The following is a 14,144-nucleotide window of genomic DNA, read 5'->3' on the forward strand; positions in this document are numbered from 1 at the left end:
GTTTGTTTTTCTTCCTACATTCATTTGATTACTGTGTTTAAATATAAACGATAAACTTAGTGTATTTTTCAAATACATATTGATTTATTTGGTTTTTACCCCCTATGAAGGTACTGTATGACGTGTTGTGACGATAGACTTCACCTTTTCCACGGCTGACTTGTGAGCATCCAGGGTTTATCTCACGTACCCTGGAGATACAGATCGATGCTGCTTCTCCTCATTGTTGCCATCATCTGCAGCTGCACAACGACGATGGCTGAAGTCCGAAGGAAGGTAGCGTTCTTGTTTATTTGTTGTTGTTTTTTTTTTGAACGTGAAATACCCTAAATTTTTCCATTGGTTCGAACGCGAATAAAATGTGAGCTTAACCTAACGACATATGCTGGGCGGTCATTGATGAAAGCAACTCACTCTTTCCCTCTCTCTCTCTAAAAGTAGAAGCTTTTTGCTCGAAAAAAAGTATGTGGAAGTAATCTAATCTTTTGCAAAGTAATCTTTTGCACCTGCGCTGTTTCAGCACAGCTTAGTTGCAGTTTTTGAGTCTCTGTGTAGGGTATTGGCCAGTTAGCAAAAATGCTCCCACTCCGCAGCTTAAAATTCACGTCTTTAACACTATGATCATTATCCTTCGCGTGTTTAACATGGTTATTTAATTAACTGTGTATATATGTCTGCTTTGATTATGTGTTTGTACAGTGAGGGCTTAGTGGTGTACATGTCGAAAACAGTATGTGTCGTGCTACCTTCTGTTGATAATAACAGTTTCCGCTAGTAAACGAATAGAAATGTATAAATAACTGCATATCTGTATCTCCTTCACTGTTGTTGCTTTTTGAAGTTTGATGGTAACGTTTGGTTTAGTTGCCGCATTCTATTGATTACTTGTCGTTTGTCTTGACTGCATGAAGATGAACAATAAAAATGGTGGGCTTGCACCGTTTTCTCTTTCTCTTGACCATGTAGCTACGTAGAATGAAGAAATTCGTGATGAATACTGGAATACATCACGAATATTACTTGTAAATATGCCATTTTTCTCAGTAGTTAGTTTGTGAAGGGCGTTTTATTGCGCTTTATCCTACATTTGTAGTCGTTGAGTGGCCGTTATTTAAGAATCCAGAAATTTTATGGAGAGGTGTACCATTGCAGGGTGGAACAAATAAACTGTCGAAAATTTTCAAGAAAGCATTGCCGACATCTTCACAGGTATTTGCTGAATGATGTAATTTAGTAGGATTTTCGTCCTTTATCAACTTTTCTGCTCTATAGTAATTGCCGAAAAGAGAAATATTAATTTCACCAAAAAAAAAAACTATGTACCAAGCTTTAACAACTTTCAAATCAAAAGGATCTTGATCAAAGTATTATGTTCCAGGCATTTTGCGACCACCTTTTTAATTGATTTCGATCTCTCGTCGGAAAAACCAGGTCATACATAGCGAATAACAAATAGCGAATAGCCTTTTACAGATGTGTAATAAATAAAACTTGAATTGTCCGAATGTTGACATACGATACTAGTGGTCTGGTCCGACTGGGCGGGCCAGAGAACGCAGTTATTGTAACCAACATAAGGAGTATACATACAAAAAGCGAGACAGCAAGTGTTCATCATGTATCCGTATTATTCATATTAAGCTACTATTGTAATTATGGTTGATTCTAATTGGATGGGTGTACCGCAGTCAGTAAGAGGTCCGCTGTGGCTGGACGGTCGATGGTTCGAAACTCTGGTACCAAAAAAAAAAATGGTAGAAATTGGTACCACACCTGTCTGGGAGGATGGAAACACTGACTTGATCATCGGAGGGCACCGCGAGTCATTTCGTTCCAAAACCCCAACGATTACGAATTGCGGTAAAACACGTTGGTGCATCCCAAGTGGATTGATACGCCAAAGACTTTTGCTTTGTAGAAGGTCTTATTGTGAGTCTAATTATTCAACTGCTTGTTCGTAGTCCTTTGATAGCTGGAAGATTTCGACTTAGCTCCCAGAAGACATTTCTTGCGATAATTTCTGGCATGAGTTACGAAAAGCTCCAATCGATAATGTTGTGTCGCGTGCTCTAAGGAATCTGCTGCACTTGGCTTGCACATTGTTTTGCAAAACCACATTCTTGGAGTTTATGGTCTTGCTGATTTTTGACTGGTCTCTAAAGTCATATGTTTTCTTGTGCAACGTTGTAGCTTTATATGAAGTGTTCAACGCTGAAGCTTTTTCAACATCATATTTCGATTTGAAGGGAGGAATTTTTTTTCAGGACCCGTTTTTTTTTACAGTCTATGTGTGGTTCTCTGATCAGTTTTCACCTAGAAATCTTGAGTGTTTTCCAATAATTCGTATGCCCTGCAAACGACTATATTTATTGTGGAACATGTGCGACCGCATTAGAACATTTTTTTGTTGTTTACAGCATTCGAAATGAGCAGGTGCAGTTGAACTATTTCCTTGCATCTTTCTAGATTGAGTATCGGCTAATCGACAGACTGAATTTGTTTGCTTTTTTCTGCTATCGGACCTATATCAAACTATTGATGTACCTATCTACTTCTCCCAGCAATTTTATTCATTTTGAAGTACTACTCAAGAAATGAATGGTGTGCTCCTCAAGATTCTGTTTTCAAGAATTCCTATGGTAAGCACCAATATGACTTCAGAGACAGTGTAACTTCCATGCATCATTATCACAAACATTATCGGGCTAAACCCGTCGCGACAGCAGAAAATACAGAAAAAGAAATAGAATGGAATGCGTTGTTTTTCGAATGCAAAAAAAAGAGGCGAAGCATTTTGAATATGGAGACGTGGTTTTCGATCAACTCACAAACATAAATCTGACAATGTTTCTTTTCTCGTGAATGCTGCGTGATGAACTATGTTCTTGCTGGATCAGGTCACTTGTTTTGGTCAGATATATGTGAAGTAGAATTGGGAAACCCATTGTTTTCTCCTCTTCTCAATGCTAGCTGAAGAACCATAACAATTACTTTGGTAAATACTGCCAAATACTGCATATGGTACAGTGCACTCTAAATCTAAAGAACAACTAATATGGTAGATGAAATACCTCCTAGTGCTGTCAATAAGATGGCAGTATTTTCCTTGCTAGACTGTCTCTCGAAATAACATCTCTTTTCGTTTGTTCTAGAGAAAGGAAGCACGTTACTTGAAGAATGTGGCGTCTCTTGTGGTAAGATTTAGGCTAACTGAATTTTTTATCCAAAGTTTTTTAGATCACTCTCGATCTACGCAGTATTTACAGGCACCTTCTCGCGATGAACCTGTCATCATCGTTGGCGGTGGATTGGCAGGATTGTCTGCAGCTCTGGAAGCGCTGAACCGCAACGCCAAGGTCATAATCATTGATGGGGAGAAGAATCTCGGGGGAAACTCGGCAAAGGCTAGTAGTGGTGAGTGCTTGGATTTGTCGAGGAAACATAAACAGGCGAATGAAAGGATGTTATCGCTGACGATATCCAGCATTGGCGATTTGAACTTCTCCAGATAATAGATATTGATTTTGGACGAAGAGGGGACCGCTACGATTGATACGATCGCGGCACCAAGTAGTGTTCTTACAGGTATAAGTGCATGCGAAACGGTTACCCAGAAGAAGATGGGTATCCAGGACTCAAAACACCTCTTTTATATGGACACAATGAATGCCGGAGATCGCGAAAACGACGAGACTTTAGTTGACTTGCTGGTTAGTTACTTTTAAATCATTGTGCGCCGTTTTATAGAAGGATAGGGAATCATTATTTTAGGTTGAGTCATCCTCCGATGCGGTCGATTTTCTTATAGAACATGGAGTTGATTTGAGTGATATTAATTTGTGCGGTGGACATTCGGTGCCAAGGACGCATTGGTACGCTGTAGTGCTCTAACTTCGTATGAATCAATCGCTTCAATTCTTCCAACCAATCGTATGCTTGAGTGCCCATTTTCCTAAGAAGAATTTGCTAATTAACTGCAAACTATTTTCCCCTATTACTTCCAACACACCCACAACTCTTTGCTTTCACTCTTCTCCGTTCCATTCATATCTTCATCCTTTTTCATATCTTTCAAGGAACTTTCAGGATCCCATCTCCTAAGGAGGGTCGACCTGTAAATGTTGGCTTTGGCATCATATCGAAGGCCAAGGAACGGATCCTCGAAATCCAAAAGGCTAGACCAAATGACGTCACCATCCTGACAGAAACACGTGTTGTTGGACTGACGTCATGGAACGCGTATGTGAATGGAGTTAATGTTGTTAAGGACGGGAAACGATGTGCGTTTTTTGGACACAGGCACCTTTCTTGCCTTCAATGCTAACATATTCTCTTTTTTTGTATTCGTACCAGATTGGAATCATATAAAGAGTTGTTTCCAGCAGAAATAAATGGAAAAGCGGTGATTTTGGCAACTGGTGGATTTAGCGCAGACAAAAACGAAGATGCCAGCTTACTGCATGAGTTCGCTAGCGATAAGGTTAGATGCTCGCTTGACATTCCACTCAATCGTTGAGTAACATATAATAACATATAAGCGGAAAATCCTTACAAAATTCTTAAAATTAGTATAAAGTATGATCGGGACCCACGCAGTAGAAACGAGGATTCTGAACGCTTCACTAATTCGGCGATGCCAAACTAAATCTCACCAGTTTGCTTATATTAAGGATTTTATGATCATACCACAGTTTTGCTGCTTCTCACTGAGAGTTGAGACTGCCTAACCTTTGACTTTACCTACCGGAAGGATGGATTGAGATTTTTCAATATTTTCAACTAAATAAGTAGAAATCTATGCACGGCTATGAACTGCATTCTTCGTTCGTTAGAGACTTGCCTTTTAATAAATGCTGACAATTGTAAATCATCGTCAACCTGCCCCCAATCTATGCACACCAAAAATTAGAGTGCTGTGCCCATTTTATGTCGTCCTCGCCAACGGTGACAAGGCAATACTCTGGCAACATTATTTAATTTTATTGTTCTTTGCTTTTAAAAATTTTTCGGATGTTTCTTTCTAAATGCTTGACTTTATTTTATAGCTATTCGCTTTTTCTCGTTGATCATTACACTTTTGTGCCTCCGCTATTGAGGTCCACGTTTGCTAGCGCTTTAGTATCGAAAAACATAGAAAGTCAGTATGGACTTTAGTGCTATTATTTACATAATACTTCCTTTCTTTTTCTTTAAGACGAACTCACCTTCTTTCAGTTGAAATTTCCGACTACTAATGGTCCTTGGGCAAGAGGTGATGGCGTGAAGATGGCACGGGCCATGGGAGCTCAGGTTTTTATAGATAAAAAATTTGAACTCCTCCGGATTTTGTAATCATTTTAAGGTAATCGGCATGAACAGAGTTCAAATTCATCCAACCGCATTCGTGGATCCTGCTGATCCCGGTGCAGGGACGAAATTCTTAGCTGCAGAAGCGCTTAGAGGGAAAGGAGCAATTTTGGTAAGTTCTTTTCAGGATGTGCTGTTAGTGGCTTGAATTAAAGATGCGCTTATTGCTTCTTATTTTCCTTCACTGAAAAATTCTTGACAAGTAACTACTTATTAATGCATTATTAAACTATTTATAGAGTAGGGCTAAGGACAACAACGCCGTTTTTGCGAATTTTGGGAGCTATAGTTCTTCTTGTCATACAAATTGTTTGTATTAGGGTGTTCGGAAAGTATCTGTCGAAAATTTCGCAGTAGCGCAGATTTTTTGAGGTGTTCTGGAAGTGTGTCTGTTTGTTTGTTTGTCTGTGTTTGTCTGTGTGTCACGAAATTCGAAGAAGGGGGTGCGACGGGTCCACTGGCGCCAGATAGCCATAGAAGGGGATGTGACGAGTCCACCGGCACCACATACCTATAGAAGCGAGTGCGACGGGTCCACTGGCGCCAGATTCCTATAGAAGGGGATGTGACGGGTCCACCGGCGTCAAATACATATAGAAGAGGGTGCCACGGGTCCACTGGCGTCGGGTTGGCGCGCCGGCGCCTTATAGCTATAATACGGGGTGCGACGAGTCCACCGGCGTTGAAATGGTGCGTGATAACTTCGTGTGCAAGACGCAAAAGATAGATGGTTGCAGTCGTTTCATAGCCGTTGCGACTGGGCGCTTTGCTCTTCACCTTTGGACTCCTCTGCGTGTCTATTTCCTTCTTCATTCGCCTCAACTTGGTAGTATGCCGTTCTCAGAAAGTGAAAACCCGCGTGCAAACGGCTGCTTAAGTAGTAGCAAGATGTTTATGTGATCTGACATGGAACGTTATCTTTATCGGTAGGAAGATGACTTTCACGTCATTTTATGCTAAATTATCCTTCTTTGATAACTGTTTGGGGAAAACAGTAGGAAAACCCATATTTCGCGTGATACTTTTAAACTTTGTCTAAAATATATTGGTATGGAGTGTTTGAAGCTGAAGTTCGAATGTTCTCCAAATGTAGAGCTGACGCGTCGAGAAAGAAGACAATGAAATCTTTCGCTTTTAGTTATAATATAAAAAAGGAAGAAAGATTGTGGAGATACACGAGTTCAATTTCATAGAAAACGGCACTAATAGTAATTTTCGTTGATTAGTGAAGGGGAGCGAAGCGAACACCATAGAAAGTCTGAAGTCCGGCTTCAGCCTTTACGAGTTCGAATCTGGCCACACCGCTGCTGAAGCCCATCGAAGCTTAAGTCAAGTATTCGGCACTGAAGCCCCTTCTGAGCGGTCTGTGCGCGCCTGGTTCCAGCGTCTCAAAGCCGGAAACAAGAAACTCGAAGATGATCTCGACTGCAATATCGTTCGACGAACTGAAGAATCTGGCGGCGCAGCATCCATATGAAGGTGTGCGATATTTTGCTACCAGTCTTGGCTGTTCGCTGTCCACCGTGAGCCATGGACTGCGATCTCTCGGAATGGTGAAGAAGCACGGTCAGTGGCTCCCACATGCATTGAGCGACGGCAACCGGCAAAAACGCCTGGACATCTGGACTCAGCTGTTCTCCAGAAGCCGCAGATTCGGCTGGCTGGACACCATTGTCACTGGAGATGAAAAATGGGTCCTCTAAGTCAACCACACCCACAAACGTGCGTGGTGCGCCGGCGATGAAATGCCGGATCCTTTCGTGAAAGGTGAAATCCATGAGAAGAAGGTCACGCCGAGCGTCTGGTGATGATTTCATGGAATCTACCGTTTCGAACTGCTGCCGGACAGCACGACAGTTACTGCCGAGGTCTACTGCGCTCAACTTCAAATACTGACCGACAAGATCCGCAAGGAGCACCCGAAGCCCGACAACGTTCGCCTGCTGCACGATAGCGAAGAAGACTTCCCAGAAAATTCTGAAACTTGGATGGGAAGTTCTACCACAGCCACCATACAGCCCGGACCTGGCCCGACCGACTAGCACCTCTTCCGATCGCTTCAGCATCACCTGGAAGAGAAGCGCTACGATGATCGTGACTACCTCGAAAATGACCTTCGGGCTTTCTTCGCCTCCAATTCGCCTGAGTTCTACGCCAAAGGAATCCGTGATCTTGTGAGACGTTGGCAGAAGGTTGTCGATGTTGATGGAGGTTATTTCGTCGAATAATAAAGTGTTGTTAAAAAGTTGTTTTGAAATTTTGCATATTTCGGCAGATACTTTCCAAACACCCTAATAGGTAACAACAGCTCATGTGTACTTGATACCACGGATTTCGATTCCTAACGATGCAACTTGTTCTTGGAAACCACTTTGAACTATGATGTTTTCATCTTTTTTGATTTTCCAGGTGAATTCGAAAGGTGTACGATTCGCAAATGAACTCGGCAGACGTGATTATCTTACTGGAAAAATACTCCAGGAATGTAAACCAATCGAAGGATTCCATGTTAGCTTGTTGCTCCCGAACTTACTAATTTATTCATAAGCCGACCGATAAAATTTATTCAGAATGGCTCCGCCGGACTCTCCTCAGCGATAATGCTGATGAACGACGAGGCAGCGGATTCATTTGGGCGACCGGCTTTCACTTTCTATCATATTGTCAAGAAGTTTTTCACGGTTAGTGCTACTTTTTACGTTGCTACGTTGGTAGATTGGGTCTCTTCTCGATTTGGGAACGAGAGTGGGGCATTCGAGTAACGGGAAAGAATTCCGGTGCTGCAGAAGACCTATTTTCTAGCGAAGATTTTTGACCTTGTAGCACGTTTGAGAGCATTTTGCTGGAGGTGGATTTTCATTGCTGAAGAAAAACTGGTTACATCGAACTTTCTATAATAAAATATTTATCGTCTTGATCAATAAAAAATGTTTAACTTCAACTTCAGGTTGTTAGCTTATTTATCAATTTTATCATTTTATTTAATTACTGAGTAGTTTCGAATCTTTTGGTTTTAAAGTTTTTTTAAGAGACACTGTACATTTTCAGAAATACAACACAGTGAAAGATTTTACCGAAGCTTCTGGTATTTCTTACGAGGCTTTGAAAGACACACTCCTGAGTTACAACAAATACGTGACGGCTGGTAAAGATGGAGCCAAAGATAAAGTAACTTTTTTGGACAAATTTGAGTATTCCTCAGAACCATCCAGGTTTCTTCAGGACGCTTTCGGAAAGACTGTGTTTCCGGTCTCGTTTGATGTAGATAAACCCATTTACGCAGCGATTATCACCCCAGCAATTCATTACACAATGGGTGGCTTAAAAATCGACAAACAGGTATTGGTGTTGTAGAATAACGTATAGTAGGGTCAAAACGAAATGAAGCAGGGACAGTTGTGTAAGCGTCTCGAAGCGGCGCGGTGGAGCGTAGCGGTTGGGACCGTGTAAGGATCCTCGCTACCGCCACCCATCTCTGCAGTTCGCCATAGTCCCACAGCTGTCTCCACCGAACCGCTTCGGGCGCAACCGATTACGCATCTGCACGGTGCTTCATGTCGTTTTGACTTTACTACATACTATCGGTTACATGTATGATTATAGGCTCATGTGATTAATGAGTTTACCACGGCACCTTTCAAAGGACTCCTAGCGGCTGGAGAAGTAACTGGTTTGTTGTTTTTTCCTTAAGTTACCAAGAATAGCTTTCTAAAAGATTTTTTTTCTGAACTAGCACTTACCATTTTAAGTTTTTTGATCACATTGGAGAGGCGGGAGTGCTCAATGCTCAGTCGGTAAGAGGTTCTGGCGTGACTGCATGGTCGGTCGATAGTTCAACACCGTCCTAGTGAAAATCAAGCATTTAATCCCCTGATAAATTGGTGCTAGACTTGTCTGTGAGGATAAAAACCCTGACTTGACGCATCGGCCAGCCCCCGCAAGTCACTGTATAGGCAGACGTTCATAAACCTCGAACGACCTTAAGTTGAAGTGATCGTGTTGGCTCATCCTAGGCGGATTGATTAACGGAATTCGCTCTTTTCTTTTTTGTTATCGGTCATATTTTCTTTTCTACCTATTCAAAGTAAGTAATCAAATTTATCTGTCTAGTTGTGGTCACACCAATTTAGGAGGTTTGCGTGCGCTTTCCATCGAAGTTGTGCAATTGGAAAACTGAATGTTAAATACACTCCACAGCACAATCATCACTATCCCTACATATAGGGTCAAAACGACATGAAGCACGGTGCATTTGCGTATGCGCTCGAAACGGCGCGGTGGAAGCAGCAGTTGGAGCCGAGGTGGAACCATCGCAAACTGCAGCGATGGGTGGTGTCAGCAAGGGTCAGTGCGCTCCTAACCGCTACGCTCCACCGCACTGGCTCGGAAGAAGCCGCGTACGCAATCGCACAGTGTTTGACCCCACAGATAGTTTTTGCAGGTCTCCTATTTGTAACCATGAGATTCTTTAGGCGGAGTACATGGTGCTAACCGATTAGCCGGCAACTCTCTATTGGAATGTGTTGTGTTCGGAAGAATTGCAGGACGAAACGCTGCTGTCATTGATTACACTCACGAAGAGTTATGACGCCAAGTGTTTTGGATCATTTTTGATCTACCCGAGTCTCTCGTATTTATGGTTGTTGTTGGTATTGTTTTGTGCATCACGGGATTACGTAGGAAGATTTTATTGGTATTAAGACACACTGTAAGAAGAGTAGTGCATAGAGTTTAATTTATTATTTGTATTCTATCTGTTATTAGTAGATTCTATTGTATACCACATGGTTAAAATTTGGGTCCCGGTATCTACAGTGTTATGCTTAATAAATTAAGAGCTTTGGTCGAATAAAAATAATTGAGGTTCGGGGTTATCTCCAATGGATGGTTTATCCGTGGATTTTTTTCTGCCTAATATCGCGATGTGTAAATTCTCGAGATATTGTTAGTTCGCAGGTGAGGTCAAATGGATCGTGGTCAGTTCGTCGATATAGGAGAGTTTGATATAAACGCTGTGGATATGGATTGTGCACCACAGTCGGCCGAACATTATTTACAGCAGGTACTCATTTTTCTTCCTTATTTGAACTAAACACTATTGATGAAGCGGAAAAGAATAATTTAACATTGCTCTCTAATCTAAGGGCAGGTAATTTAGGAACCTTAAAATTACGTTCAAAAAAAGCAAAAGTAGTGGAAAAAGTTATTTCATTGCGCTTAATGCCGGGACTTGATTTTTTTTTCAACACACTTGTGTCGAATATACCGTAAATCTGGCCTAATATCCCACGATTTCCCTGTTACACACATTGCCTCTTCCGAATACCTTGTCCCAATCTGAGGCCCGTCGTCGCCGTCGGGGCTGCTCTGGTTTCTTTTAATCTGCTTTCTGACGACACCTCTACTGATTTTTACCTATGTGTTAAATGTGTCCTGTACTGTTTTCCAAATTCTTTTCTTGCAGAGACATTGTTTACTTTTTTGAAACCGTTAAGGTCATAGCTGATCGTGTCAGAGGTCCATCATGTGTTTCCATGGTTCAGCCTTCCGTCTCAGAATTAGTGTCAGAGAAGGAAGCCCCTCCTTCGGTTCAAGAAAGGGATCCTCGTGCTCCTCCTAGGGAGTGGTGCAAAGCCAAGGTGGCTGAATTCTCTGCATTTCGATCGCGGGTAGAGAAAGCACCAAGAAAAAGAGTAATGAAGTTGAAATGGCCTAATATGGTTGGTATTAAATTATCTGATTTCCAAAAAAAAAGCTTTTTTCCTGCTTTAGTCTGATGCAGAGCAATGGGAGGATGTGCTACTACGGCGTTGTCATCCGAAGTGTACACAATTCTTATCGTCTTTTCCGAATCATCAAGGAACTCCACCTGCTGTACCAATTGTGCTGAGCATGTCGTCGGCTCTGGTGAGGTCTCCCATATTGATTAGATTGATCTGAAAACATTTACAAAGTTGTACTCTTCTTCATGAATTTCGCTTGGAAATGTGGTGTACTGCAAGCATTTATTTTTAAAACATATGTTTACATATCTGATATGTGCGCGGGGTTTCACAAATGTTCCTTAAAGAGCAATCACAGTGTAGTGCGAAATCTTATGTTTGAAACAAATAAAAGGTTATCCACGAACCAGAAAAAAAATTGCGAACTCATCCTTCAGGTAGGGCGATTCTATGCGATCAGAGATTTAGCTTGAATGCACTGGACACTTCGTCTCATTTTTTTACATGGTTAAAAGCGTTTACGTACTTGGCGCGTATTTTCGAGAAAACTGTATAGTTCACAATAGATCTGTAATCACAACAAACAGATTGTCTAGAGAAATCTTATCGGATGTTGTGCAGTCTTATGTTCCCGCTGTAGTCTAGATTTCAATGTCCTAAAACTAAAGCTGCTGAACTAAAATAAATTGAACATGAAATTGGGATATCGACGCTCAGGAATACCTGAATTGTCAAATGTATGACAATTCAGGCAATCCTGAGTCAGCACTTGAGATGGAAACGCATGCTCGCTTTCAGTTATGAAGAGCAGTACTCAGTTATCGGGATTTTTGGATATTGACTTTGTCGAATTTTCTGAAATTTTCCATAGTCGATAGAACTATCGCATATTATTTGATTAAATTCTGTTAATTTCTAATTATTTGAAACGTCGACTCCTTGGAAAAGTTCTCCTTCTTCTAGTTGAATAATTTGAATAGAAGTACTCCAAATTCTCAAAGGAATGAAATGATGAGTCTTACCGAAGCACATCTAGGTTGAAACGTTGATACAGTACGCTGTCGAATGGGCGGAATGTGATGGATTCTCCAGAGCTTTACGTGAATGGTTGTTCGTTCTACTCCTGTTGGTTCATAAGCCATTAATGCCAGATGTATGCGCTGCAATGCGTGCATTAGCAAATCTATGCAGGAATTTGAGAAGTTCCATGGATGTTGAAAGGTTACATATTTTCCTTTTATAGTCAGTGGTAGCCCGATAGTTATGTGGCAGGTCAACCGTCCCCAGAAACAGCAGTCGACGACATTTTTTATAGTAAATATTTATTTACCTTAATTAGTTAAAGAATTAGTAGAGTGCAGCAAGCGACTTTAATTCGCACATTAGCCGCAGATTAATTGGTTGTTAGCTTTCGTTGGAGGTAGACAGGTAAAATGGATACCACACTGACTTTTCTTTTCGTATTTGGTGGATAAATTAGGTAAGGTTATAGTTGACTAGTTGACGGTCAAAGTCTGCATAGGTAAAATCAACATATGTATTATAATTCGGATTCTACTACTGTGTAGTTTGTAGACTTTCTGTGTAATGAATGCATGCTTAGATGTTTTAGTTATTTAATTTCAGCAGTTGGGCTCGGATGTAGCTGTTGTAATTCAGCATTTATCTGGGGGTTCTTATCAGGTCGGCTCAGCTATGTACCCTTCCTTCGTAAAATATCCTTTAAATAAATAGTAAATTGTAAGATTGGCTATGCGACGTTATCTTGAATCAAATTGAACTCTACATGCATATTTAGAATGATTAGGTTCACCCTTGCTTAAACTAATTTTTTGGATATGGGGCTATAAATGTATGAATTTAGTTGGGTGGAAACAGCGTGTAATTGTGCTGAAGTACAATCTTTCCAACATTCGACGGAACATTATTCGGGTCAAAACGATTTGATTTCTGCAGTTGCGTAAGCGGCTACGCTCGAATTGATGCGATAGAGACTGCGATCGAGATAGGGTTCTACTCATCTGTGCAGTTCGATTGCAGCAAGCAGGAATCCCATGTCGATTCAGCTCCATAGCGCCAATTTGAACCGGTTACACAACTGCGTATCTGACCATATTCATGTGACGATGAACGTAAAGTTTACAGAGCTGCATCTTTTCAGGAAGGACGAAATTCGTGAGCTATCGTGGTTCATCTCTGTAGTCGGTGAATATTTTGGTCAAACCGATTTGGCTGATCTATGAATGTTCACAATCCTATGTAATAAATAAGCAAAAATTTGGTCTGGATTATTTTCGGTTTTCTGGTCGTTCATTGTACATGTGGATCAATTGGAAATTCATGATGTTTATCAGAAAACAGGAGCAGCTGAGGTGGAGTGCTCGATTATATTTTGAAAAAGTGTAAAAATATAATTGGCATTTCGTAGAACATTGTGAACTTTTGTGAATGGATAACATTTTTGGTACCGACCTACAAAATAGCTTCAAAACCTTGTTTATTGTTTTTTGATGGAAGTATAAGTGTTTATAGACGTTTTTAAACAAAAATCAATAAGATTAAGTGACAGCGAGAAGTGCTAAAAGTCGTTAAACTTATAGAAATTGGCAGTGAAGAAGTAACAACAAATGTAGCAGTCCCAGGGTATTTAGTTCTAGAAATAAGACTAAATCTACTCTAGTAAGTTATCCTTCCATTATGATGAACAAATAAGACTTGAGAATAAATAGAATTAATAGAGATGCAGGGAAAATCTTGCAAAGCCGTACATTTGGTTAGAGATAAACCAACAACATAGTGCTCTATCAGATACCCATATTAGCTTTTTTCTGAACTTACTCGTGAACTTCCATTACGAATTCAATTTTGACATTTTAGCAAGTAAAACCTAGTATTAAGAACAGTTTTTGCCTACTTACCCAATGTTATTGCCTTTTACATTAATCTTTGTTATAGAGTTTGTCACGTGTATCTACGAAATTGCCTTGATTCTGTCGCATTTAAAGACTAGTTCTCGCCTGTTTTTTTTTCAAGCATTGTTTGATTTCAGAACACTTAAACCCCCTCTGGTTTCTT

At 40.7% G+C, this 14,144-nt stretch overlaps 2 protein-coding genes across 3 annotated transcripts; both read left to right on the forward strand.

Moving 5' to 3' along the window:
* Positions 1–207: 207 nt before the first annotated feature.
* RB195_008221 (uncharacterized protein) lies at positions 208–9,934 on the forward strand (the record flags this gene model as incomplete). 2 transcript variants are annotated; one of them, XM_064194627.1, is made up of 15 exons in its annotated part: positions 208–276; positions 1,153–1,209; positions 3,267–3,414; positions 3,586–3,710; positions 3,772–3,872; positions 4,087–4,280; positions 4,383–4,480; positions 5,215–5,289; positions 5,342–5,458; positions 7,756–7,854; positions 7,917–8,027; positions 8,395–8,514; positions 8,569–8,685; positions 8,950–9,016; positions 9,819–9,934. In XM_064194627.1, 15 exons carry the CDS (start codon positions 208–210, stop codon positions 9,932–9,934), a joined length of 1,614 nt encoding a protein of 537 aa, XP_064045772.1. The 2 variants fall into 2 exon arrangements, with proteins under 2 accessions (XP_064045772.1, XP_064045773.1); XM_064194628.1 differs by lacking the exon at positions 1,153–1,209.
* A 378-nt stretch (positions 9,935–10,312) lies between these two features.
* Positions 10,313–13,312, forward strand: RB195_008222 (uncharacterized protein; the record flags this gene model as incomplete). Its single annotated transcript, XM_013438002.1, has 5 exons — positions 10,313–10,408; positions 10,842–11,066; positions 11,119–11,253; positions 12,106–12,290; positions 13,231–13,312. 5 exons carry the CDS (start codon positions 10,313–10,315, stop codon positions 13,310–13,312), a joined length of 723 nt encoding a protein of 240 aa, XP_013293456.1.
* Between the last annotated feature and the right edge of the window lie 832 nt (positions 13,313–14,144).

Source organism: Necator americanus, chromosome III (assembly GCF_031761385.1).
Source record: "Necator americanus strain Aroian chromosome III, whole genome shotgun sequence".
NCBI classification, from domain to species: domain Eukaryota; kingdom Metazoa; phylum Nematoda; class Chromadorea; order Rhabditida; family Ancylostomatidae; genus Necator; species Necator americanus.